This window comes from Hakea prostrata, chromosome 1 (assembly GCF_041222555.1).
Source record: "Hakea prostrata isolate BN-2017 chromosome 1, UWA_Hpros_2, whole genome shotgun sequence".
Classification (NCBI taxonomy): Eukaryota; Viridiplantae; Streptophyta; class Magnoliopsida; order Proteales; family Proteaceae; genus Hakea; species Hakea prostrata.
The window spans coordinates 29,129,089-29,156,390 of NC_142600.1; the positions used below are offsets into that span (position 1 = coordinate 29,129,089).

The following is a 27,302-nucleotide window of genomic DNA, read 5'->3' on the forward strand; positions in this document are numbered from 1 at the left end:
AAATAAAAATAAAAAAGACAAGACAAAAAGGGAAATCAATCACGGATAAAGACATGCATTAGGTAACAGGGAAAGAGAAAAAAACCCTAAACATGATCATTTTACCACAGGATTCATTTCGATAGTTTTCTTTGGCAGAAATCAACATTATTCTTTTAGATAAATCTGACTAAGCAGAAAATCAATTGTAACCAGAAGATGAAGGATGATGCAGCAATGGTAATGGGTGGTAGTAATGAGCGGTGGGGTAAAATTTGAGGGGCCAAGAGGGCATCCTAGTGGTGTTCAATTCCTGGTTTCTCTCTTTTGGAGGCTTCAAAAACTGAAACTGAAAGATCGAGAAGCAGCCAAAATTTTGAGGCAGAAGGATGGGTTTCTAACTAGGGTTTCCATCTGAGATTTCCTTTCAAAGCCAATTAGAACAATCGTTGTGTGGTAGATTTCGCTTCCCCTTCTCTTCATTTGGTAGCAAAGCCCCCTGGATGATGTTTGTTTGGAACTAGAGCACAAGTCATGTTTACTCACTCAATCCCAAAGCCACTTTCTTGCTTGGGAATTGAAGTAACAGATTTTGGAACCTTTTCTGCCCTGGGTAGGGAAGGCCGAACTCCGGCATGGGAGGGAAGAAAGGAAGATGGGTGAACGGACCCGTAGACGATTCAACCCTAAGAATAAGGTTTATAGGGCATTTGAGTTGTTTTAATACATCAAGAGTATTACTCACTAATAGAAAACAGTCCCCTGCGAGGCCTAACATTGTGGACTTCTGGTAAAGTCCGCGAAGTCAGGGGACGCGGGAGGAGCGGAAATGAAGGAGAAGAAGAGATTTCACTACTTTTGGACCTCCCACCCCTCCCTTTTCTTTTACTCCCCGCAGTTCCATACTAGTAACCACATCAGATATTTTTATCCATGTCCACTTATTTACTTCGAAAATTCCACTTCTCTTTTCCCCTAATTTGCTTACAACCAATTGAAGAGCTTAAGACAAGGGAGCTCAAAAATGTTTCTAGTATAGCACACAACCTGCAACACCACCCAGCTGGGGGGAAAAACCCACAAGTGGATATATACATAAGCCGGATGAAAATTTTTGGCGGTTGAAAGCACTACTGCACTGAAGAGATGAATGGCAACAACATTGACCATTGCTTTTGAAGTTTCACGAAAGATAAAAACACTATTGTTAACTTGAGACAGTCTTTTGTTATAGCAGCTCGCTCCTCCAACTTCTGAAACTTGAGCTGGAAATGAAATTCTAGTTTTAATGGACTCCTCCCACCACCTTCATTGTGATTAATGATAATCAAGATCCAACAGCACCATTGATAAATTGTCGAATGCCTGACCTGCAGCTCTAGTCCAAGACGAGTAACAATGATCCGACACACCCTCTCCTAGGAAGATCTGAGGACTTGAACCCAATGATGTATCCAGTTAAGAAAATCCTAGAACAAAATAAATGGAAATGAATATTCAGTTTTTGAGTGTGTAAGCAGAATCTCAAATCTCCACACATCAGCAGAGGTCAGACATTCCACAAAATTAAGGTAATCCAATTGTTGCCTCACAGTGGTAAAGCATGAGCTGACGGCCAGTGGATGCTAGACACCAAATCTTTTTAGAGCTTTGCTCAAGGTTGGCATTACATTATATGCTTGATATGATCTTCTCAGTTCAATGATTGAACCCACCTGAAAGAATAATAACCCTTTTCAGTTCAGAATTCCAGGTTGAAAGAGTACAAGTCAATACAAAGTAATATGCAACCAGGCAGAGGGAAGAAGAAAGCACGAGGGTGAGAGCAAGCCACCATAGCAAAAGTAAAATATTACAAAGAATATGATTACAACACATGAAAATGGGGCTGCTGCCAGAGACATTATCATGCCAGAACCAGCACCACCCAAAGAGGGCCCAGGGAATTTGCCAGTACCTTGTAGCCCTATCAGCAACCCAGGGAATTTTGACCACCCATGGGTATTTTGGTAATTTGCTATTTTCTGGTTGAGTCTACTTAGGGTTTGGTCGGGTCCAGGATGTTTGTGGAACCCTCGATCTACTTTTCTTTCTGAACTTGAGTCCATATTCGTCAAGTTACTTAAAGAGTCCTTGTTAGATTATGATTCCTATGTTGTGGAGTTTCTAGTTTTGTCCTCTTCTTGCAAGGATCCCATATCTACTCTTCAAATTCAATTTAGACTCTCCTAGAGTGAGATATGAAGGTTCATTGTGTGAGTAAGAGTCTCTAGTCAAGTAGGAGTTTCAGTTTGAGTACTCTTGCAAGTTCCTTCTAAAGGCTATAAATAAACCTCATGATATTGTAACCAACAGAGTTTATGATCAGTAAAATTGAATTGAGTTTGAAGGAAGCACTGTGGAGTTGTGGGTTCCCTAGAGGGGACTTTCAGCAGCACTAGGAGAGAATTTTCCAGCAGAATTATCCAATTTCCAACTTCATCTTTGCTTCTCCAAGTACCAGGCCCCAACCCCAGCCCCTCCCTTTTTCTCCTCTTCCATCTGCAAGCTTCTTCCCCATCCCCAAACCCTAAAACCAATAAGAATAGCTCTACCCCCCCCCCTTGCAAATCATTATCCCCCCTCCCCTCCCTCAGCAATAAAACCTTAAACCCCTCCTTCCCCAGCTTAGGCTATGAATCCCAGCCCTTCTCTTCTTTCTTCAATTCTTCTTCTCCCTGCTTCACCCTTGAGGCCACTTCTGGAATTTCCGAATTCCAAAAACTAGAGTTGCAGCCCCATTTAGATTTCCCAAACCCTTTGGCCTATACCCCACCCCTCTAGGACTTAGACTCCCCTCCAGAAATATAGTGAAATCACTTTTCCTATTCTTTCCCCAGACCCTCTACTAAGAAAGATGTTCATTTCTCAAAATATCCCATATAAGTAAGTGGAAATAGGGGAAGGGGTCAAATTTATCCTGATGGGAGCAAGAGTAATAATGCAGTTTTAATGCTACAGCGGTGGGTACAGTAAGCAAAATCATATGGAAAGAAAATGGGGGATATGAAATAACTATAGCGGATACATCGGATGGACACCAAGTAATTGATATTTTACCTCCAGGACCAGAATTTCTTGATTCAGAGGGTGAATCTATGAATCTTGATCAACCATTAACTGAGTAATCCCAATGTGGGTGGATTTGGTCAGGGAGATGCCGAAATAGTACTTCCCCATCCCTTACCTTCGACCATAGGTTTCAGCCACCCCCTTCCCCCCAAACCCTAGAAAATTCTGCAATGCATCTTCTTCATTAGAAAACTCTAAATCCTAAATCTCCTGAACCCCTCATCCAAACCCTAAGCCCTTTTAGGATTAGCCTCAGTAACACCTATTGAACTGGACCCTAACCCCAAACCCTAATCCGAACCCTAGAATCCCTAATCTCTATAAAATCCTAGAATTTAAAACCCTAAACTCATCCAATTCTGAAATTAATAAGACAGCAACATTTCAGAATTGGTTCACTACAGGTAGCCGGACCTTACCCTAACCCTATTCCCAACCTCAGAACTTCCAAAACAGCCCTATTGCTTCAACCATGGGGTACTCCAACCCTAATTGACTGCTGATTCTCTTAAAAAGGATCCTGTGGCTGGACCAAGACCAAGGGCTTTTGCTAAATATATCCTGGATCACATCACATTGCCAACTTGTGATCTCCTCCAAATGGTAACAGTTTTTATTTTGAAGAAATTGCTTGCTGCCTGTTCATCCCGAATACATTGCAACTATTCATTCCCCTTCTAATAAGCAAATAGGTGATGCACCTGAAGTCCCATACAGCACAACCTCTAGTCTTGGAGCTCAACGCCCACTATCTTCACCTGACCCCATAGAGAAAATTGAACAGAACCCTGAAGTATCAAGACTCGAGAAGTTATTTGCTCTACTCTGTTGGGGCTTGCATTTGAGAACCCTATAGCCTGCCGACAGGACCACAGGCATCTCTGGATATGGTGTAGCAATAATTAAGCACAACCAGGAGAAAGTAAACATTCGATCCATGTGAACCCAATGTTGCCCATGTGATATTTCCTCTACTGATCTCTCATTTGTGCTTTCCATTGTTTTCAATTCCCATGGTGCAACCTTGCCAACAAAAAGAAAACTTACCCCTCCATTATTCACAAATCAGCTAGATATTAGCAACTGAGAAGGTTACATTAACAGGTTCTGTTTTTTGTTTAATTTTGGGTATTATTACAATGACAAGTTCAAATGCACAAGACTACACTCATTTACATAGAAGAGCAATAATGGCTCCATTGAGATGAAATTTAACTTTCCCCCAGCCAATTGAAATTGAAGAATCGTCTTTAATATTAATGCTGGAGGCTAGTCATAATAAAAATATAAAATATAAAATCATGGTTTGATAATTTGTTTCTAAAAATTTCTCCACTACAAGCATACAGAAATCCAGCACTAGGGATTCCCAGAAAATCACCAAGGTGTTGGAATAATCTAGCAGAGAAAACAAACATATGTATAGGATAGATTGTTTGAATGGAAAATTAAAACATCATGTGTAAAGATACCATAACTTGAAAAAAATACTAAACTAGCTGAAGTGATTGTCAAAGTAATGCATTCAAGAAGAGAGTTTCAATTCTATACTAGCCTAACAGGCATAACAGTAACATGGGAGGTTAGTAAAAGGCTTACAATAATTAGGACAGATGTGAACCCTATTGCGAATCCCTCATTGATACGGCGTAAATAATGATCAAGTAGGGTTGATGTTGTTGCCAAAATACTTAACAATAGACCACCTGCATTATTCTCGAAGCAAGATAGAATAACAAGTTAATTTGACTAGCACTAAATTAAGAGAGAATTTGCAACACACAAGTGTTAAAGAGGAAAATGTATCCCAGAGACCAAATATTAATGTAAAATGAAAATTTACCCCAAAAACGTGTTGATGCTTGAATCTTAGTCAGGTGCTCTACAGTGGCTCTCCCAGGCTTGACGTTTGGTACTCTAGCACCCATTTTATTCAAGTAATCAGCAATTTCCTTTGGCAAGTTGGCCTGCATGGGAGTTTCATACATACAAGAAATGATCCATGTTGGCATCAACTTAAGAAACTATTTCCAACATAACGAAGTTTACTTGTCTGATAGAAATTTGAACATATAGAAGTAAAACTTTTTCCAAATTATCCATGTCATCAGGAATCTGCATTTACAAAGAGAGAATTCTCACTGAACATTATTCATACATATTTTCCAGCATGGAGATTTGAAAGTTTATGGATCCTAACCTCTACTGGGTTGCAAATACATTATACCAATTGCACACATTAAACAAATAGGATTAGTTTTTTCATTTCAGCTATTTCCCAACACCAGCCATTTACTTCCTATATTTCTAGTCCATCCATTCTCAATTATCTCCTTGGCTGATGCCTTCACTCTTCTATTTCTCAATCTCTCTCTTCCACATGATTTACAATCCCCTCTTCTACGGATGCATAAAATTTCTATAGTTCCTTATATGCCCAATGAAGAAGGCTCTGACAGAATGTTGGCTAGTTCAAGTTAGTTTACCATTAAAAATAAAAATTGGACTGCTCTGTCGGTTCTTGAATTGAAGGGAAGTAAAAATCCTTATGTTAAACAATTTAGAAATGTACTTAAAAGAAGAGAGGAAACCAAAAAGCTTGGCCAGACATTCTACAGAACAACTATCACACTACGAGAGCTGGTCATGCCAAAGGTATCACTTTGGTCAAAGAGGGGTATGCTGAAAACACAGTTAGTGGTTGAAATGAAGTCAACAGGTTAGTACCTAGCTCATACATTTTTAAAATGTTCGTATACGGTCTCTTCCTATTCCTTCTATGTTGTATGGTGCAAACAAAGAAATATCTGTTGTTTTTGCAGAGGTTCGTCACATTTTAGATTAAACTCTCTCATATGAGCAGTTAAATGACATCTTCATTCTTCAGTGATATTAGAAGATGCTATTTGCACTTATCCTTGTTTTATTCAGGTCAGCATTTTGTAGAGAAGTTATATCACCAAGGATAGTTTTGTGATGGCATTTTTATTTTCTGTAAGGCAATCTATTATCTTATGCATGAAGATAATCAATTTGATTGATTGTTGTGCATGAAACTCTATAATGGACTTCTGACCACAATCTCCAGAGGACCCTCATATCTTTCCTTTTCCAAGTTCAGGTTGTGAAGAAGTGTACTTGATAAACTCCCTTCCACACATAGCAGTGAAGAATTAAAATGGAAACATATAGCAAGAATTACACCTGGATTACCTAGAGTCAGAGTAGCTTGCTACCAACACACAAACTATTGTAAGATTTGAGAAATCCTGACAGTGACATAGGCACATAGCAGTGCCTTTATTTATATTAGTAACTTATCAATACAGGAACAGATCTACCTGATGTGGGACTGTTATAATGAAAATAACCTAACAAAACAATTCTACCCTGAGTAATAAAATAGCTATTACTACTGCCTGACACACTCCCCTAGAAGTTGAAGCATAGACATTTATCATGCCCAACTTGCCAATGATATTACTAAATGCTTTGGTACTCAACGTTTGGTAAGAAAATCAGCCCCTTGATTGTCAAGAGGCAACAAAAGTAATATGAATTAATCCAGCCTCAATATTTTCTTTGATAGAGTGTCCGTCAATCTCTACATGCTTGGTTTTGTCATGCTGTATTGGATTGTGAGTTATGTTGATTGCTGATTTGCTATCTAAGTACAGCTGCATAGGTGTCTCTGAATCTGATCCGAGCTCTTGAAGCAGCCCCTGCCACAACACCTCACAAAACAGTTGCCCTATTCGGCTTCTGCACTGGACCTTGCAAGCACTACCTGCTTTTTGCTCCTCCAAACCACCAAGTTGCCTCCTACATATGTACAATAACCAAACGTCGATCTCCTATCATCAGGACACCTTGCCCAATGCCCAATCTGCATCTATGCACGCCTTAATTTTTAAATGTCCATGATCTGAAATTAAAATTCCTTTTCATAGAGTAGCCTTAAAGTATCTTAAGATCCGATATACTACATCCAAGCGTGAGGAGTAGAGATCATGCATATATTGGCTAACAAGAGTAACAAAAAAAGTGATATCTAGTCTAGTATGAGACACATAGACATATTTTCCTACCAACATCTAATAGCTTGTCTTGTCAACCAATTCTCCTTCTTTTCCCTGTAGGTTGGGCTCAATAGGAGCCTCTGTCGGCTTACACCCTAACATTCAAGTTTCTTCCAGTAGATCTAGAGTAGCTTACTTTAAGAGAGGGAAACACCATTGGTCAAATATGTTAATTCCAATCCTGGGAAGTATCTGAGCTTCCCCATATCTTTAATCTCAAATTCGGTCCCCAAAAAGGTCTTCAAAGCTAAAATTCCTCCTCACTGCTACCTGTGGTCATAATGTCATCCACATATATAGGACTATAGGAGTATAGTAGTATGTGAATTCTCTCTCTTGATGAACATGGTATGATTAGCATTACTTAGCTTGTAGCCAATGGAAATCATGGCTTTATGAAATCTTCCAAACCAAGCCATTAGAGATTGCTTCAGCCCATACAATGCTCCTTTTAACTTGCACACTTTCCTATGAGTCTTAGCGGCAGCATATCCAGGTGGCATATCCATGTATACCTCCTCTTTGAATTTCTCTATGGAGGAAAGCATTCTTTATATCTAGCTGCTGCAAGCTCCATCCTTTTTTGTTGCATATGAGAGAACAACCTGAACTGTGTTCATCTTGGCAATTGGGGCAAATATTTCTTGATAATCAATTCCATAAGTTTGAGTAAAGCTCTAAGCTACCAATCTTGCTTCATATCTCTCCACGGTCCCATATGCCTTGTGTTTGATGACAAATACCCATTTGCACCCAATAGTTCGCTTTCTTGTAAGCAAAAATACTAGTTCCCACATCCTCCCCCCCCCCCCCCCACCCCCCCCCTCAAGCTCTCATATCCTCGTCCATTCCTTCCTTCCAGTTTGAGTGAGACAATGCTTCCTACCTTGTGTTAAGAACAGAGGTAAAGGACAAAGACAAAATAAAGCTTTGAAATTCTGGGAATAGGAACTAATATGAAATAAAATTGGAAATAGGATGTTTGGTGCATGTACATGGCTATTTTCTTGATGCAACTAGTAAGTCTAAAGCATGATCAAGAGATGGTTCATATAGAAGGAGGAGCTTCCAACTACCTCGGTATAGAAGGGGTATCTTCTCTCTCGGATCACCTTTGATAAGTCTTCGAGGGTCTTTGCTTCCCCTACACATCGGTATTCTGATCCACCAGCTATTCTTGTCCAATCACTCCATCTTCTAAGGGAAGATCATTAGCAGGAATTGTAGGAAAAATATCTAAAAGAGGAACAAGGACTAGAACCTCTTCACTAATACTCTCCCCTTAAAGAGGTGTAGGGGCAAAGAAAGGAACTTATTCTTGGAACACAACATCCATAGAGACAAATAAACGACAGGAAGCAAGGTGATAACACTTATGGCCTTTCTTGGCAGCACGGTAACCAAGGAAAATACATCGTACATGTGAATCCAACTTACCATGAAGATGGTGGTTTCCGATAAAGGCAACACATCCAAAAACCTTAGGTGGTACAGTAAAGGTTATTGCCCCTAAAAGAACCTCAAGGGGACAACACTGTTGCAAAACACGAGACAACATTCGATTGATTAGATAGGCTGCAGTAAGGACTGCATCCCCCCCAAAACCAAGGAGGCACATTCACAGTATACATCAGGGAATGTGCTACCTCAAGAAGGTGTCTATTCTTGCGTTCGACAACCCCATTTTGAGGTGTGGTGTTTACACAACTAGTTTGGTGGATGATCCCAAGGTTAACAAGGTAAAAGGGAAATAACCCAGCTAAATACTTAGTCCCATTATTAGTCTGAAAGATTTTTACCGTGCCTCAAATTGCGTGCTAACCATTTTGTGAAAAAATTGGAAACACAAAAAAACATCATTTTTTTTGTGATGTAGGACCTATGTGATGCAAGTGCAAGAGTCGATAAAGGTAACAAACCACCTATATCCAGAAACAAAAATAGTCTGAGGTGGACTCCACCCCTAAGTTTTAATGTCTTCACTTACATCCATGAAGCTCAAAGGTAGTTCTAATTACTTCTTGTGTTCACAAGCAGTTTGAGTTTACATACTTGCAAAAGGTAAGCATAAGTTCATTGAGGATAAACCTCCTGCTGAGATTGACAAATCCTATTTTAGTTGGATCCAAGATGTTGCAATCATCAAAATTTGGATGTGGAATAGTATGAAACTTGATATTGAAGCAAATGTTATGTTCCATAAGACTGCAAAGGGAATATGGGATGACTTGCAAGAGACATATTCCTAAGCTAAAAATATGAGTTGGATTTTCAGTATTCATGAAAAGCTATTTCAATTTCAGCAAGCTGAAAAGTCTCTGCAAAATTATATAACTCCTTTAAAGGCAAGATGGACAAGTTGAATGTCTTTCAACCTCTCACCACAAATATAGAGAGCTTAAGGCCCAACGGAATGAATTATTTGTATCCAAGTTTCTTGCAGGATTGAACCCTGAACTGAAATTTGTCAAAGGACATCTTCTTGCTGGTGAGCATGTCCCCAACCTTAGTGAAACATATTCTAAACTTCAACGTATTGCCTTACCTGAAGGGAGTTCTCTCAGAAAAAATTTAAAGGAGAAAATTCAGCCTTCACTACCTCTCGTGGAAGGGGATGTGGTTAGGGTTCAAGGGGAGTTAGCAAATCTTCTGTAGGTTGTGATGTTCAGTTGTCTAATAAGACATCTCGACTTTGCACTAATTGCAGTAAAACATGGCACTTAGTGGAAGCTTGTTGGGCCAAACATGGAAAGTCAGTGGGCTAAGCAACTTGTCAAAAAGTGGTGGTACTGATATTGTAGCAAACAACAATAGTGGTTCTGGATCTTTTTCAAGATACTTATCTAAGACTCTAAGAGATGATGTAAGCCAATTCTTCGTCAATTGCAAAATATTGAGACCGGCACCTCCACATCCACTAGTACTTTTGCTACCACACTTTCTCATCAAATAACACAACACTTCTCACTTCTACTCCCACCCCTTAGATCATCGATTCAGGGGCCTCTTCCCACATGACTGGTAAGTCATCACTTTTCAGTTCTTTTCTAAATCTACCACTAAAAATTCTGTTGTCATAGATAATGGGACTTCCACACCTATTATAGGCTTTGGAAGTGTTTCTCTTACACCTTTTCTTACTTTGTCATCCGTACTTCATGTTGCTGACTTTCTTTTTAACTTATTATCTGTTAGTCAGTTAACTAAAGCATTAAACTGTTTTATGACTTTTACTCCCACTTCTTGCATTTTCCAAGACCTTCACAAGAGGAAGACAATTGGTGGAGGGTGTGAAAGGAAGGACTCTACTACCTGGACTATGCTGCCCCTATTGGCTCTCCGTGATGGTGGATGCCTCCACGTTTTGGCCGTCTTGCTAGATTAAATTTTTATTTACTTCATTTAGTCGTGTTTGTTAAATTGTGCGGGAGTTGGAGCATCATCGTGCCACCCATCCTCCATGCTCCCCTCCTAGTAAGTCCTGTTTCCTTGTCTTCCGATTTTGGGTCCTTGCAAATCGTAGGCTGGTTTCGTTTTGTCCTTTGTGGTGTTTCTCGCTCTGGTTGTTCTTTTAAGGTCGGCGGCTTTTTCGTTCGTTCGTTTTCTCTTCCGAATTTTTGTCGTGCTTGTTGTGCCTGTTTCTACCTTTGTGTTCTCTTGAAATGATTCATCAACCGTTGTTCTTCCTCCCCACAATGGGTGGCTACCTCGCCTCTTGGGGTTGCCCCTATTTTGATTCATATGAATGTTCCAAGAGTTACTGGTGTGATAAGGTTTTGAGTGCTGGTCATTTAATTAACCGAATGCTTACGACTTTGCTTTCTGAAAAATCCCCTTTTCAGTTGTTCAATAGAGAAACTTTTTTAGTTCTACCCAAAATCTTTGGTTATGTTTTGTTCACATACCACATCCTTTGGATAAACTTTCCCCCCGTCTAGTAAGTGTAATTTTCTTGGCTACTCACGTACTCAAAAAGGTTTTTGTTGTTATGATTTGGTTCTTCGCAAAAAATTTGTAAGTGCGGATGTGACCTTTTTTTAAGTTAAAAAATATTCAAGAGCACTCCCACCCTTTTTTTTTTTTTTTTTGGGGGGGGGGGGGGGGACTGGGTTTGGGGAGGTAGGGGAAGGGTGTGGGGGGGGGTACTGGAGGGTGTGCAGCCCATCTCAGCCAGATGGTACGGAATTCACATTTGTATTAAGATAATAAAAGAGAAAAATATTAAAAGGCAGGGATACAGGTAGAGCATGTAGGAAATTGGAGCCATAAAACTTTAAGCAAGAGTACTAATGGTCTAAGTCATAAACAAGCAATAAGCAGGAAAGAAAAAAATTAGGAATAAATACTTAAACTAAGGAACACTACGAGCACATATCATATATTAAAGAATTCTCATGGAAAAATAATTATTACAGAAAAATCAAATATATAAGAGAGGATGATACTCACAATATCAAATATATTGAATATGAAGACGAAAAATGCATAAATACAATAGTAAACCCATGGTTCCGCACCAAGTGAAGTCTGGGGGTTCAATATCTCTTTTACATATTCCCAAAATGGCGAACCAAGAATACTGCCAAGGAATGCCCATATTAGAAAACTAAATAAAAAATTCTTAAGTAAATTATCATTTTGGAAAGAACCAATTAAAAAGACTTGTTCTGACAAATACTAAAGGAAACATCAGATATCATCTTCTGGGTCATAAGAAAGCGACAAGAACCACATATAACATATTTGAGTGAAACCCTAGCCCCTATTAATTCCTCCAATAGAAATAAAACAAACAAGATATATTCATGATATTTTTTTTTGGTAACTATATATGTTCAGAATACAATTGCCAACATATTGATTCATTTGGAAGATTCAGGAAAACTTTAGACAAATAGTAACCAGGAGGGATTAATTATGGTTATCCACTGGGCATCTTTCCAGCCATGGTAGCTGGGTAGCTCTTAAGAAAGCATGCAGTACTATGCCACTACCAAAAGAGTGCTGGTATGAAAAAATATGGTAAACTTAGTTTGATTGTCGAATTCAGTCCTATTAAACTCACCTTAACATTCATTGAAAATACTGGTAATTGGAAATTTGGAATGAGGTTCCATTAGATACATCAAAGTTTCGAGAACCTTCCGATAACTCATACCCAAAGGAGGCACAACATCCAACATTAAATAACAAAGTACAAGGTATCTCACACTAATAGCAAAAATGAGGAAGTTAAACATGGGAAATTTTTAGTCAGGGCAAAGCCTTGGAAACCGGGGTTGGCAAACCCACATAAAAAAAATTAAAAAAATATATAAAAAAAATAAATAAAAAAAAGGGAAATTTGCGAGATGCCTAAAGAAACATGATGTCATAATCAAGCAACTTGAGAACATAACTAACTTCATAGTGTAACGAGCACAAGACTCTCATGGATAGCTGGGCCAACGTAATCGATTGGGTTCAGAGATTTCAAATTCAAACATAGACCAGGCCTGGTAACAAAGAGGATTCTTGACTGATCTGGGTTTAGGGATGTCGCGGGAAAATGTTGCATCAAGTGAAATATGTTATTCAGACTCACATTTTAGATTGAACAGTAATTTCAACCCATACAAACATCATATCATGGTGCATAACTAACATCTCTAGATTTGATTGAGGAGATAACCTTGCAAGAATGCTTGGGAATGCCAAGAGATATGTGGTTGTGAGAACAGGCTGCATTCCTGATGGATTAATGTTGAATGGAATATATGGCTCCACCTCTGTAATTGGGGAATCATCTCTGCCATAAACAGAATATGCCACCATTAGCTAAGTGCATAAGTATCAAGTCATCGAAACAATAAGAAAATGCAATAGCATGGAGTCATAAAACACCATAGGCTAATATCAGATGAAGCAAATAATAGTCCATTTCATGGATCCCTGAAGACAAGGTTTCTATATTACAATGATTGACACTTGTTAACTGTATTTGTATCCCAAAAAGTGCACACATATTCCTGCACCATCCCCTTTTCATCCAACAAGCTAAGACATCCCTATGCCACATTCAAGCTTGTTTATATGAGAAAAAACAAGAATATTCAAGGACTGTAACCCAGATAGCAGAAAACGCAATACATGGTGGTTCCTACTTCCAAGAGATGACTTCGACAATGGAATGGGTACATGAGGATAGAGTCAATAGACCAAAGGGCAACAATAGTATACCAGCTTGGACCTATCCTGTCAGTCACCCATTTGGCAGGAAAATTGTGAATGGAGCCTGCCAAAAACTGTGGATGTAGCCTTCAAGTCCAGATCATCATAACAGAAAACCTTTGGCTGAGATAAATAAAATTACCAATGTTCCAAGGGAAATTCTGATTTTATTATGAGCCGCCAAAAAGGAAGGTCAAACTTATTTGTCTAATAGATTCATTGCTAAGAAAACATCTAAAAAACACACTAGAAAGTAGAAACAGATGAAATTTGACCTTGCAGCAGAAGCAAGTTTGAAGCCATAATACTGCAATTTGATCTTCCTGCAACCTTCAGTCACTACAACTGCCCACATAGTGACCACAGTGAAGACACCTAGTACTGCAAGTATATATGGCCACCAACTCAAGGCACTTCCTGCAATACAGTGCAGAATAGAAACAGTAAAAATCAGTATGAATACTAATTCAAAAATGAAACATCCAACCACCTCATCTGGTTGCAAAAAGATAGAGACTCAAGCCATCAGATAATATAAGTATATTACGTAATCTTAATCATCAAAGAGATATATGTATCTCCCTCTCAAGCCATCAATTAAATAAAATATATCAAGCCATTCTACAAACTCAATGAAACATACAACCTCCCAAAAGTAAAAGCACACAGAAGAGATTCAATGACTGGTTTAGGATCCTAAGTGGCATATTAGCCTGCAAGTCTAAATTAAAAGAAAATGGCAAAACAAAGAAAATTAGGTTTTAAGAAAGTAAGCAAAGAAGACTGTTTACTCATCCAAAAAGAAGAAAACTCGTCGCACAGGAACCAGAACGAAATAGCATTCTTTCACACTCCTGAAGTAAGCTACCTCTTCTCACACGTAAACTTACGTAAACTTTTGAGTAAAAAACCTTATTTTATTTACTTAAAAAAAATTTGCACCTAAGGAAATGATTCGTACATTTTAACTCTCATAGGAAGTTGATCTTACATATAATTACCAAGAAATGATGACGACTTCAAAGTTCTTGCATATGAAGTTCAACAACAAGAAGAAGAAGAAGCCGTGTCCTAACAAAGTTCCTGTATATGAAGTTCAAGATGAAATATTTTGAGCAATTGCTCATAACTGGAAATAGACCATATCTGATGTAACCCAGGTCCTCGGTTAGCCTTCAGGATCTCTCTCTACTTAGAACCTGCTAAATAACGGGCTCTCTCTAAGGTTAGGGTTTTATCTATGGGATGGTTTTGGTAACAAATGGATGATTTTAGGATAACAAGGATCCCTAGGAGGGCTGGATCTATTTGGGAAAATGTCTTGTGTTTGGGATGGATTAGGGAAGGGTTTAGGGTTTAAACAATCAGACAGATGGGATAGATTTGGGAACTTTAGGGTTTTGGGATATCCAACGATACCCTAAGATGGGACGGAATGGCTGGGGTCTTCAGTATGTAACTAGGGGAAAGTAAAGGTTAATAGTTTGGGCAAGGAAAGGGATAGGGATCTTGCGGTTAGGCTTGATATGGGTTTGGAATGAATATTGAACCTTTCTTGGACTTTCTTGACAGCTTCTTGCGTTAGGCTTGATATGCACCTCAACTAGCACTCGATGAAAGTCTAAAATTACAACGTCGGGAAAATATGGATGGATTAGTGCAAGGAATTCATCAAGGAGAAAAGATTATCGCAGAGTGTGATCTAAATGGACAAACGATCAATGAGGCTATGAAAGTGTACATGGAAGATATGGTTTTGGAGAGAGGAATGAGGAAGTGATCTTAATTTTAGATTTTGCTATTGCTTTTGTTCTATCAATCATAAATACTTACTTCAAAAAGAGAGAGGAGCATTTAATTACCTTCAAAAGTAGACATCATAGAAGCCAAATAGATTTCTTCCTAACTATAAGGTTCGATAGATTGTTATGCAAGGATTGCAAAGTGATAACAAGGGAAAGCTTGATTGTAGTATAGACTGGTAGTCTTGGATGTGCACCTAGCTCCACAAACTCATAGAAGGTGTGAGGTTAACTATTTGAGGATAAAGGGGTGGAACTTAAAAGGAGACTGTTTGGAATCTTTAATTAATGAAGTAGTCAAACAAGGAAAGTAGGAATTTGAGGGGGACCACTAATACAATGTGGAATGGGATACTTATGTATATAAGGAAGGTGGCTAGAGATGTATAAGTGAATCAAAAGGAAGACACCATTATTATAGAGAGACTAGGAGGTAGGATGGTGAGGTTCAAGCAGCCATTAAGAATAAGAAAGCTAATTTTACGATATGGTAAAAGACTAAGGATGTAGAGTATTAGCAACGTATAAGTTGGCAAGAAATGAGGCTAAGAAAATCGCGGGAAAAGCAAGGGAGAAGAAGTATGAAGATTTATATGATAAGCTAGACACAAAGAAAGGGGAAAAACCTATTCATAAGATTACTAAAATAAGGGAAAGGAAGAGTAGAGATCTAGACCATGTTAGATGTGTTAAAATGAACACCAAGAAATACCAAATTGAAATAGAAACAAAACAAAAACACACAAAATTAACGTGATTAATACGGTGTATTACGCCCTCGGGCAAAGAGGAAGAGCTTTTCACTATGTAGAAAAAGAATAGAACAGAGATCTCACAACCAATCTCTAAAAACGATGTTACAAGAACTCTCACCCAAAACCCTAAAGCGAAAAATCCCAAATCTCTCAATAACCTCGTAGGTGAACATAAATTGTATGTATATATACACACACACACACACACACACACATCTTGGGTCCATCGGCCTTTGGTCCCGGGTTTCCTGGTCATCGGGTCAACATCCTATCGGCCCAAGCCGATGTAAGTGATCTTCGAAAATGGATCATTCGGGTTGTTCACCATAATATGTCGATGTGGGTCCATCTTCGAAGTCAAGTACAAGAATTCAGGCCACAACATAACAAGATATATCTAAAGTAAAGATGGTAAAGTACTAGTACGAGATGAGAACATCAATAAGAGATGGGAAATCTATTTCTTTAGTCTACTAAACAAACACACTTCATGTATCTGTGATTCAAACGATTAGATTACACCACTTGTCATGGTACCAATTTTCAAACATATATACAAAAGATTTTGACATCTGAAGTAAAAGAAGCTCTAAGGAGGATGAAAGTAGGCAAAGCATAAGGTCCCAATAAAATCCCAATATAAGTATAGAAGAGCATAGGAACCTATAGGCTAGCTTGGCTGATGAAGTTGTTTAATATTTAATTATGAGCACCGGGAAAATATTAGAGAATGGAGGAAAAGCATCGTAGTTCCAATTTATAAATATAAACAAGATATTTAAAGCTATAATAACTATAGAGGCATTAAACTGATGAGCTATAAAATTATAGGAGAGAGAAATTGAAAACTATTTGAGACAAGTAATCACTATTATGAAGACCAATTTGGCTTTATGCCAGGAAGAACTACAATGGAAGCTATTTACTTCATTAGGAGACTTATGTAAAGGTATAGAGAATATAGGAAAGATCTTCATATGGTCTTTATTGACCTAAAAAAAACTTATGATAGAGTCCCTAAACGTTAATTTGATAAGTACTATAGAACAAAAATGTTGCAAGTAAATATGTGGACATAGTTAAATATATGTATGATGGTCTAATGACAAGTGTAAAAACGGTGGGGGACAAGGTGGTAAATTCCCAATTACAATTGGGCTACACCAAGGATCAGCTTTAAGCCCATATTCATTTGAACTTATAATGGATGAATCAACCAAAGACATTCAAGATGAGATTCATTGGTATATGCTTTTTGCTAATGATATTGTTTTCATAGATGAGAACAAGTAGGGATTAATACCAAGTTAGAATCATAGAAAACAACTTTGGAATCAAAAGGCTTTAAACTAAGTAGAACAAAGACGAACTATCCAGTGTGTAACTTTGGTAGGGATGGGGAGGATGATGAGGTGGTGAAACTTGACGAAGAGATCCCACAAAGCAATTATTTTAAGTACCTTGGCTCAGTCATAAATAGAAAAGGTAATATAAATGATTATGTTTCCCAAAGAATTAAAATAGGATGGATGAAGTGGAGAGGTGTGTTCGAGGTCTTGTGTGATCAATGTATCCCTTTAAAGCTCAAAGGAAAATTCTATAGGACCGTTGTATCGTCTAGAGTGACGGTTGTTAAGAAGCATCATATAGATAAACTCAGTATAGTAGAAATGAAGAGCTAAAATGGAATGATGGATGAGTGGCAAAACTATGAAAGATAAGATAAGGAATGATCATATTAGAGTTGGTCTGAGAGTAGCTCTAATAAGTGATAAGCTACAAGAAAGTCGTTTAAGGTGGCATGGACACGTTCAATGGAGGCCTGTAAATGTCCCTGTATGGAGAAGTGATTTATTCCAAATTGAAGGAATTAGAAGAACTTCGGGTAGACTTAAGATAACCTTAAGAGAAGAGATGACAAAGGATATGTATAGCTTAGGCCTTGTATATAGTATGGCCTCAAATAGAGCGGATTGAAAGGCAAGAATCCATGTAGCCGGCCCCCATTTAGTTTGGACAAGGCTTCTTGTTGTTGTTGTATTACATTAGCAACCCTTATCCCCCTTAAAATGAAGGTCCACTACCTGTATGAACCAATCCTAGGGCTATTTATTGGAAAAAGAACCCACTTTGGTGCTGGATCTGCATCATTGTTTGCATCCCATTTATTCAGTTGGGTGATCAGTTGGTTGATGTCTTCACCAAAGGGTTTAACCGTAAGGTTTTTCAATCAATTTAGTGCAAGTTGAGAATGCATGACATCTATGCAACAACTTGAGTTGGGACCTTTGTAACATGAGCTTTCGAGCTTTTTGAGTATGTCACTATGTCTATAATTCAGTATAGTTATAGGGGTCTACTAGTAACTTCCTTAGTTCTCTGAGTACAAATAAGACATGGATTTGCTCTCACAAGACACGTCATTATTTTCCCCAACTTTTTCAGTCTCTCCGAACCAGGGTTTCCTATTGTATCAAAGCAGGTATGGTCCAACCTGTTTAACTGCCACATCTAACCCAAAGACCACCTTCTCCTTTTTCCCCAGTATGAGGGAGGTGGCAGCAGCACCATGGGGGGAGGGGGTAGCTTTTTTGAAGGCTCAATGACCAACATGTACATATTTAAGAATCTGGAAAGCAAATCTGTGACAGAACAAAAAAACATTAAACGGAAGGCCAAAGCATCGGTTGGTTCTTAGTGACTCGTCACCTACCAGAAAGCTGAGACAACATCTTATATAAAGTATCTGTATAGCCAGTCAAAATTCCTGCACATATGATTAAAGATGATCCTTGCCCTGGAAAACGTAAAAACAATCAGATACAAGAAAAAATCTCAGACCAGCATAAGGTGCAGAATGAAATATAGGAAACAACATTGATGAAGTAAAATAATCAAGACCCAAATAATGAACGCAACAGACAGAAGCTACTGAAACAGCCTCCACCTTATTTCCCAGACCATAAGCCACCAAAAAAAGCAGCATATAGAAAATCACAACAACCCGTAGATATTCATTGAGGACACTTGCCTAGTAGAAACATAAAAGTGCTTACATTTTCCAATTCACTGAATACACTATTTTTTACCAATCAAACATCTTGGTGCAACCGTGCAATTACTTGATTTGCCTGAGTCTTGGTTCTTTGTCATTTTTTACTGTCAATAAATGGAAATTTCAGTTTATGATATAAAAATAATTGTTGTTAGAAGTCAGCCTCTAAGAGTCAAACCAGATGCCAGATCTAAGAAAGCAAGGAAGAAGAAGGAGAAGAGAAGAAAGAGTTGAACCAGCAACGGAGAGTGACACCCTGCAATTCTGGATTAATTTTCCAGAATCGTATGTCTTCTATTTATAATATTCAATCACTAATCACCCCCCCCCCCCATTTACAATATTCAGTTCTCAAAATTACAATCTTGGAGGACAAGTAATATGTCCTCTAAAAAAAGGAAACAACTAGTACAAGAAAAGGACAGAAAATTAGCGCAAATCTCAACAATAATCTTCATCTAATTGAAAATTAGGAAAGCAAGGGAAATACCCAATTGCTTTCTTGTGGGGGGGGGGGTTTGAACATTCCCAGAATCCAGAGATTCCTAGCACACTTAGTTTACCTATGGAAATTTTATAACAAAAAGCATGGTGCCTCAGGTTAATAGAAACTCCGTATGGAACCTGACTCATTTCCATTTTCTTTTGGGTGAATAATTCATTTTCTTTTTGTTATAAAGAATCTGAAATCCTCATATCAGCAACTTATTCAGGTGGACAATACCAAGACACTACAAGTAGTGACCAAAACAAGGCTTACTAGTTTTATGAGAGATTGAAAACACCATCTTCAACAAAAACCAGATGTTTCCAGTTTCACTAGCAAAATATGATTAACACATAAAGTGAAGCAGGGAAAATTTTGAATCAGAAAGAAGTAAATATAATAGAAATAGTACCGAATCCAGATTCTGATATTTTATCACAGATCCATGTCATAGTCATCGCACCACAGACCAACAAAAAAGTTGTCACCATCACATGCTTGACTCTGCATACAACAAAAAATTTTAGCGCATCTTCCTCTCATTGAGAATCTAAGATGGAATCGACTGAGTGGCAACATATTGTGCTGTGCAAGACATATATGACAAATTTAACTGCTTTGTAAGAATATTATACGCACTACTAAATTTATGGCAAAAGAAAAGATGATATGTACATTTGATTAAAACTACCCTGAGAAAGTAATGATTAGTAGTACAATGGGAGACCAAGTAAACCCATAAGATATTATAAAAGTGTGTAGCAACATAAAGCAGCGCTTGGTCCAAGTGACAGAATCTTCACTTAGCAAAATTAATTGACGCTGTGTTTCAACAGCTCATAAATTCAAGTAATTTTTTGGTTGGCTAGATCAATTGATTACATGGCCTAGTTCTCTAGAATTATATAAATCAAATATAAGGAGGGAAGATTATTACTTACTTAGAGACAACTTTTACCACATTCTGTATATATATTAGAGAAAATGAAAGAATTGTTACGAAAAGAGTGAAATCAGATGCACTCATCCATCATGTTACAAGAAGAGGGAATATGAAAAATGGTTGAGGATCCATTCGGAAAGATGTCAGAATTACTCAGAAACTGAACTGATGCAATTTATATAAAAATTTTGATAAATGGATGCTATCTTTCATTCAAAAGCTTTGATAACCGAAAACAATTTCCAGTTTTTTAATGTTGTGGACTTTCATTTGGTATCAGACAATGTGCAGCCATCATGTTATAAATAGCTTCATTGTCAATAGACACATCGACACATAAAATTTGAAATATGAGAAACATTGTTGGACCTGAGTTAGTCAGTATACCATTACCTGCAACTAGCTGCATAGATTGAATATGGAAGTGAGTAGCAAGCAAGTATGAATGCTTCCAATACTGCAAATCCAAGTGAGATCCACCATCTGAAATGCAAAGCAAAACAGAGAGGATTTGCAACCTTCAAATATACCAAGAAAAGAAAGGAATAGTAGAATTTTATTCTAAGGATCCATCTCACTGCTGAGGATGAATAACTAGACACACATATAACTCTTAATCTTCTCATGGCCATCTAAACCTTCTTTCCGCAACTTCACCAGGGAAGGAACAATATGACAGAGTACCTGCTCAAGAGATTCAAAAGTGTTCCATAAATGTTGGATGAGAAAACATTGATAGAGAATCTCTAGCTAGGACATATCAGACATGTACAAGCAACCTCAGTTACTTTTTTTTTTTTAAGATATCCTCAAAATAGTAATATTTCAGAAAAATAACTTTGTTCACCCCTTGTGCTTGACCCTGATTACTTGTTCTCCCCAGAAATCAAATAAGTACTTGAAAGTTTCCTGAAGCTTACAGTTTCAGTCTGTTGTTGGTGGTAAAAATGAAATGTCTATTTTACCATTCTAGGAAATTGAACTTAAAACTGTGAAATTGAAACTAGAAACATAGCCTTTCATCCTCCTCTTTTTTTTTTTTTTTTTTGGGTGGGTAGCGGTGGGTCAAAAACCTTATTTCAGTTTACTTTTCTACTCTATTTGATGATAAGGTTTGGCAGTCAAGTGACTGCCAGGGCAGTTCACAGTAGGTTGCAGTGCTGGGATTATAGGATCTAGTACTCTAGTAGGAGCTGATGGAGAACAAAAGGGGGTGAGGGCAGCAGCGCTGGGTGAGGCACGATTCCAACCATAGAAAAAAATTCAAGGGAAATTCAAGTTTCGACTAGGTGAAAATGGGAAACCTAGGTGGGAAACTGGGAAATTTCGAGGAAACTTAGGATTTTTTTCGTGCAAGTTTCGACAACAAGTTTTGACAGGTTTTAGGGAGTATAGGGTGGGACACTGCATTTAAGCTAATGAGAGTATAAAGAACACATTGGCACATGCATTTTGCTAAAAAAATCAATGTAAATATGTCATTCAATGTACATAACATCAAGGTAGAGTTGTCTGAGAAGTACACTATAAACTTAACTACTTAAGTACATAACATTCAATATACAACTTCTAAGTTCAAAACATTGAATACATAGTAACTGACAATAAAAGGAAAGTAGGAGTGCCTCGGTGGATCCATCCCGTGAGCTGAATAGTACAGTTCCTGTAACATCCTCTCTTTCAACCAACAAACACAAACATCCCATGACATTTTATGCCTATAGTTGTCAAGGTAATCAACAGATGCAGCTTTATAAGTCTGGTCATCAACATGCCTAAGATAACCAGTCTGAGGGAATACGAAATTTGGATAGGGAAGTCCTGATGGAGGGGGTATTTGGGAAAACATGAAAGAAACAAAAAAATCAAAACTTTGGGAAAACTACGAAACTTGCAGAAAAAAGTCCAAGGTTTCCACGAAATTTGGGAATTTTTGTTCTCATGAACTAGCTGGTCTAGCTAGGTTGAACCAGGTTTCGAGGTTTCGACAATTTCAATCGAAACTTGGGATTTTTTTTTGTCACCCAAAGTTTCGTTTTGAGGTTCCAAAATTGCGAAATTTCGATCGACATGTTTCGATCGAATTTTGCACAATGATTCCAACAAGCTGCTTTGCCGATTGAGTAGTCCAAAACACTCGCTGCTTCTGGGTTAATGTTTGCTGGATTGTACTCAAACCAGCTCTCATGATGGGTTCTCTGCTCTTTCAAGTTCTAAGAATTTCTCAACAATCAGCAGAACAAGAAGGCAAATAGTGACCTCAGAAACATAATTCAGGTGCCTCTATCACTAGCCATAATTGAAATTCCAATGGTAGCTCCAGAGAAATCTCATACCCCAAAACACAGACCTTTTGCCTAGCGTAATTGAGTGGAGACTCTGCTACATTGTAGGTCAGGAAGGCAGAATCATCCAATCCATCACACCTCCATTTTGAATTAGAGTTGTGGGAGCTTCACGATGGTCTTGTGGTTCTGTGTGGGTAAATTAATTGAAGATTGTATTCTTCTGGCCAGAAGCTTTGGCTTCAGAAACTGTATAGAATCACGACACCACAACCCGATTTCCTGTCAGGCAAAACACCGCAATTTTCTCTCTCTCTCTACCTCCAATCCCTTTTGATAATTCCTTATTTTTGGAGATGGATCATTTCCAAGACAGCAAATGCAAAAAAATCAAGAAATTTGAAATTGCAACGTCAAATTAGAAGAAAAGAGGATAAATTGGAAACCAAGGGCAGAAAACTGCTTTTCTTTCTCTGTAAATTCATTTTTGAAACCATGGCCTCCTACAGTGGCTTCCAAGAACCTTCTTTTCTTTCTCCGTAAATCTATTTGCTTCATGATTTTGTTCCTCTGAAGTCTCAATGAGAATAGGAAATATCGAAGGTTTGGCAAGAAAGGAAAATTACAAAAAAATATATATTATAGTGAGGAGAATTGTATTAGAAATTCAGTTAGCTTCTAGACAATGTTTGGTGAATTGTGATAATGCAATGAGGACAGAATATGGAGCACCAGAGCATCCCGTCCTGGAACAAATGCATCTCTAGAAATAAACCATCCTCAACCATCGCCAGCAAAACTTTACTGTGTTTGCAATTCTAGAAAACGAATAAGGAAGGGAAAGGGGAAAAGGGTAACCATGTCACTTCATACTATTTTCAAGGTAGCTTTTTATAAAAAATTGTTTAAACTGACACAGCAGCATTTAATGTTGCTTAATTAACAAACTCAGGTTTGTTGCTATTACAAAGAAATTTTTTTAGGGCGCCCACTTAAGTTGGTCTGAAACTCTTGACTGTCCACTTAAGTGCAAATATGATTGCCCACTCTAGGTGAAAATTTTACAAGTTACCCACAGTTAAAATCTGACCCTTTGACCATTAAGTATAATATTGATGGATGATAATACCCCTTCACTCTCACTCACTCTACCCAACCCTTAAGTGGGTGAAGGGAGAATCTTCATACACCTCACCGGAAACCCCATCACCCCTCCCCTGCCGGTGACCACCGCCCCCACCTTCCCCTCCCCCCCCCCCCAAATGTAAGGATTCCTCTGCAAATCTTGAATCATCTTCAATGACAACGAATACGTCCTTAAGGCACCGTTTGTTGCTGAAATAAAGGTGGCATGAGAAAAAAGGGATGGGAAAAAGTTTGAAAAAGCAAATTTTTCAATGAAATCCCAAAAGTGTGGTTTGTTTGGTTTATGGGGTGAAAGCTGGCAGACAAGCTTTCTTAAATTAAGGAAGCTTGTCTAGTGAGGTGGCATGCTAACTTCCCCACCCCATGCCTTTTCAAAACCCCACAAAATATGTGGGATTTCGTAGAAAACAACAAAGTGGGACCCACATTTAACACTTTTAAAAAAATCTCTTAATTTCCTTTCCTTCTCCCTCACCCCATTACATATGGGGCCCGCATGTTTTTTTTTCCACCCCACCTTTGCAAACAAACGGTGCTTAAAGGATTTCTCTGTTAATAAGAATATATCTGAACAACTGATGTTGAATAACCTAATCTTCTCCATGAGGCCTCTCTGTTTTTCTTCAATATTCTGTTTTTATTATCGATTAACTTGTTGGATTTAAATTTGAGTCGATGACAAGAAGATTGGATGCTTAGTGTTTTCTGAATCGACTATCCCAATTTCTAAAATTAAAAGCCTTTAATAGCACTTTTTACATCCATAGTTTAGTCGTTTTGTTGGATGAATTTTAGGGTGTTAAAATGGGAAGAACTAGGGATCTGTTGAACCAGATATTAGTTATTCATTAGTTTTTGCCTCAGATTTTGAGCTGAAAAAGACACTACTCAGAAAAGGGTGCGATTTTTATTCAGGTATTGAGATCTGAATTTTTGTTATCATTATGTTCTAACTTTTGTATTCAATTTTACTTTCAGATTTTAAATTGGGTATTTGATCTTCCCTCGAAAGATTGAAGATTTGGTTCTAAATTTGATTTTGGAACATAGGTCACCACCATTACAACCATAACGATCAAGCTCATAATCATGGAAGCAATAGTGGTAGCCCTTATGGTGATGCATTAGCATCCAGTTGTTGTTGCCATCCCTGTCTTCTATTCTCTTCCCTGTTCAGAAGAGTTAGAAGATGCTTTTTGTTGCTTGTATCCTATCTTATAGTGTGCTGTAGATGAGAAAATCCAACATTTCTTTATTGCTTCTTAAATCGTGGAATCGTTTTGTTTAACCAGAATGAAAGGGCTTCCTAAACCGAATTCTCAATCTCTAATTCATAGCAAAATTCCTAATTTCATTTTCTTGTTCTGCAAGAAATTGGGAAAGTGGTGATTTCCAGCAGGGGAAAGTGGGTGATTCCCGGAAGGGGGAGGGAGAGTGGTGGTTTCCGGCGAGGTGTAGGAAGAAAATGAGTGCATCCACCTAAGGGTTGGGTAGTGTGAGTGAGAATGAAGGGGCATTAAAGTCATTTTAGTGGGTGAGAGGTATTATCATCCATCAACATTAAACTTAACGGCCAAAGGGTCAAATTTTAACTGAGGGTAATTTGCAATTTTTCAAAAACCCTAGAGTGGACAACCTGAAATATTTCCCACTTAAGCGGGCAGTCAAGAGCTTCAGCCCAACTTAAGTGGGCACCCTGAAAAAATACTCTATTATAAATCAGGTTCAGGGAGCGTGTAAGTTATAATTTGATTCTGTGGAGTGAACAAATACTCAGGCGAATCAGGACAAACTACAGTGAGTGAACAAGAAATTTTCCCCGACATTTTTTAGAATATCAAAACCCATAAACCAATTCAACAGGAAACATGAGTTTTATTTAACTATGATAACCACTTAGGCGCTTACAAAAGCAATAATAACATTATAAAACATCAACTATTTGTTAAAAAGGAAGAATTTATTGCCACATGCTCATCAAGACGTCGTTACAATTTCTACCATTCAAACTAAAGAACATAGAGTCACCCTTGTTACACAACGTTAGAAGGTCAGAATAGGCAGAACCATCCCATCCAGAATTATTCTCGATAGCGCTGGAAGCCTTGTTTAGATACATTAGGACTTCTTGTTTAGTTAGAATATGACTTCTAGTCCTTGATCTAATCTGTTTCATATTATTTTTCAGTTATAAACAAAGCTGTTGGGACTGGAGGCTTCACCAGTTCTGTGGGAAGCTCCAAGGCAAATCGAACTCTCTTCCCTCTCTTCTTTGTTTCATGGTTATAATTGGCACAGTATCAGATAGAACCACAAGAAGAAGAAAGGTGTGTCCAAAGTGTTCTGTGATCAACATATTCCTTGAAGACTTTGAAGGAGAATTTTACAACAGTCAAATGACCAGCTACGACGTACTGTGAAGAATGTTGGGCAGGTAAGAAACATTATCTAGAATTCTAGATAAACACAGTGTAGCAGAGCTGAAGATATTGAGATGAATGAGTGGCAAAACTAGGAAGGATGAAGTAAGGAATGGTCATACTAGCTTTGGTACGTTAAAAGCTATGAGATTTTCATCTGAGGGAATGACCATGTTCAAAGGAAGCCTTTGGGTGCTCTAGTTCGGAGTGGTTAGATTTAGATTGAAGGACAGAAAGCAGCCAGAGGGACCAAAAATGACCTTAAGAGAAGCGATGAGCAAAAATATACATGCTTTGGCCTTTTTTTAAATATGAACCTGAATAGAGCTGATTGAATGTTAAGGATCCATGAGCCGACACCGACCTCATTTAGTTAGGAATAAGGCTGAATTGTCATTGTTGCAGATTTTAACATCAGCAATTGTGCTTATTCAGGTAGCAACTATTGTGACCATAAAGGGTCTTTTAGTTCTATCATCCATCTCTATGATGTAAACTTCCGTCAGCCTCCAATAACTCGATGCTAAAATTACTCAGGTATATAACCTCAGCAGAGCTCAGATAAAAACAGAGACATTTAAATAAATAAAAACTAAACTAGAAATTCTTAACTAGCAAAGATTAACATAGAAGTGACTCAGAAAAATTGGTGAACCTGCATAAGAATTGATGCTGCTATTTGAGGACTGATTCCAAGCTGGAAAAGTGACAATTTAAGCTCTGCTGCAAAATCACCTAGTTCATCTGCCAAAAAAAATTAGAATAACTCGGCTGTTGCTACAAACCACATGATCCACACTGTCACCATGTCAAACAAGAAAAAGACCAAATTTTTAACAATCTGATTATGAGTTACTTCGACACTTGTTCATCAAAGCTGTAGAAATTTCCAACCTAGTAATCCCGGTAGACATATCTTAAGTCCACCATGAGTCCAAGTAGAGCTGTGTGACATGAAATGGCAATAAATTTGCAATGACTGCTTCTTCAATAAAGAAGTAGCATCACATTGGCAGGTGCTTGAGAGAAC

At 38.0% G+C, this 27,302-nt stretch overlaps 1 protein-coding gene across 1 annotated transcript in view; it reads right to left on the reverse strand.

The window, feature by feature from the left end:
- Nucleotides 1-355: 355 nt before the first annotated feature.
- SCY2 (SecY protein transport family protein) overlaps nucleotides 356-27,302 on the reverse strand; it is a 40,504-nt gene continuing 13,557 nt past the window's right edge. The window contains exons 3-14 of the mRNA XM_089138560.1: nucleotides 26,928-27,016; nucleotides 21,026-21,105; nucleotides 20,815-20,904; nucleotides 19,891-19,982; nucleotides 18,650-18,733; nucleotides 13,655-13,796; nucleotides 12,841-12,957; nucleotides 11,619-11,748; nucleotides 4,934-5,057; nucleotides 4,690-4,796; nucleotides 1,572-1,694; nucleotides 356-1,448 (exon numbers count right to left, since the gene is read on the reverse strand). Coding sequence (XP_088994686.1) covers nucleotides 1,605-1,694; nucleotides 4,690-4,796; nucleotides 4,934-5,057; nucleotides 11,619-11,748; nucleotides 12,841-12,957; nucleotides 13,655-13,796; nucleotides 18,650-18,733; nucleotides 19,891-19,982; nucleotides 20,815-20,904; nucleotides 21,026-21,105; nucleotides 26,928-27,016 — 1,145 coding nt within the window. The 3' untranslated portion in view covers nucleotides 356-1,448; nucleotides 1,572-1,604. The remainder of the gene's footprint in view (nucleotides 1,449-1,571; nucleotides 1,695-4,689; nucleotides 4,797-4,933; nucleotides 5,058-11,618; nucleotides 11,749-12,840; nucleotides 12,958-13,654; nucleotides 13,797-18,649; nucleotides 18,734-19,890; nucleotides 19,983-20,814; nucleotides 20,905-21,025; nucleotides 21,106-26,927; nucleotides 27,017-27,302) is intronic.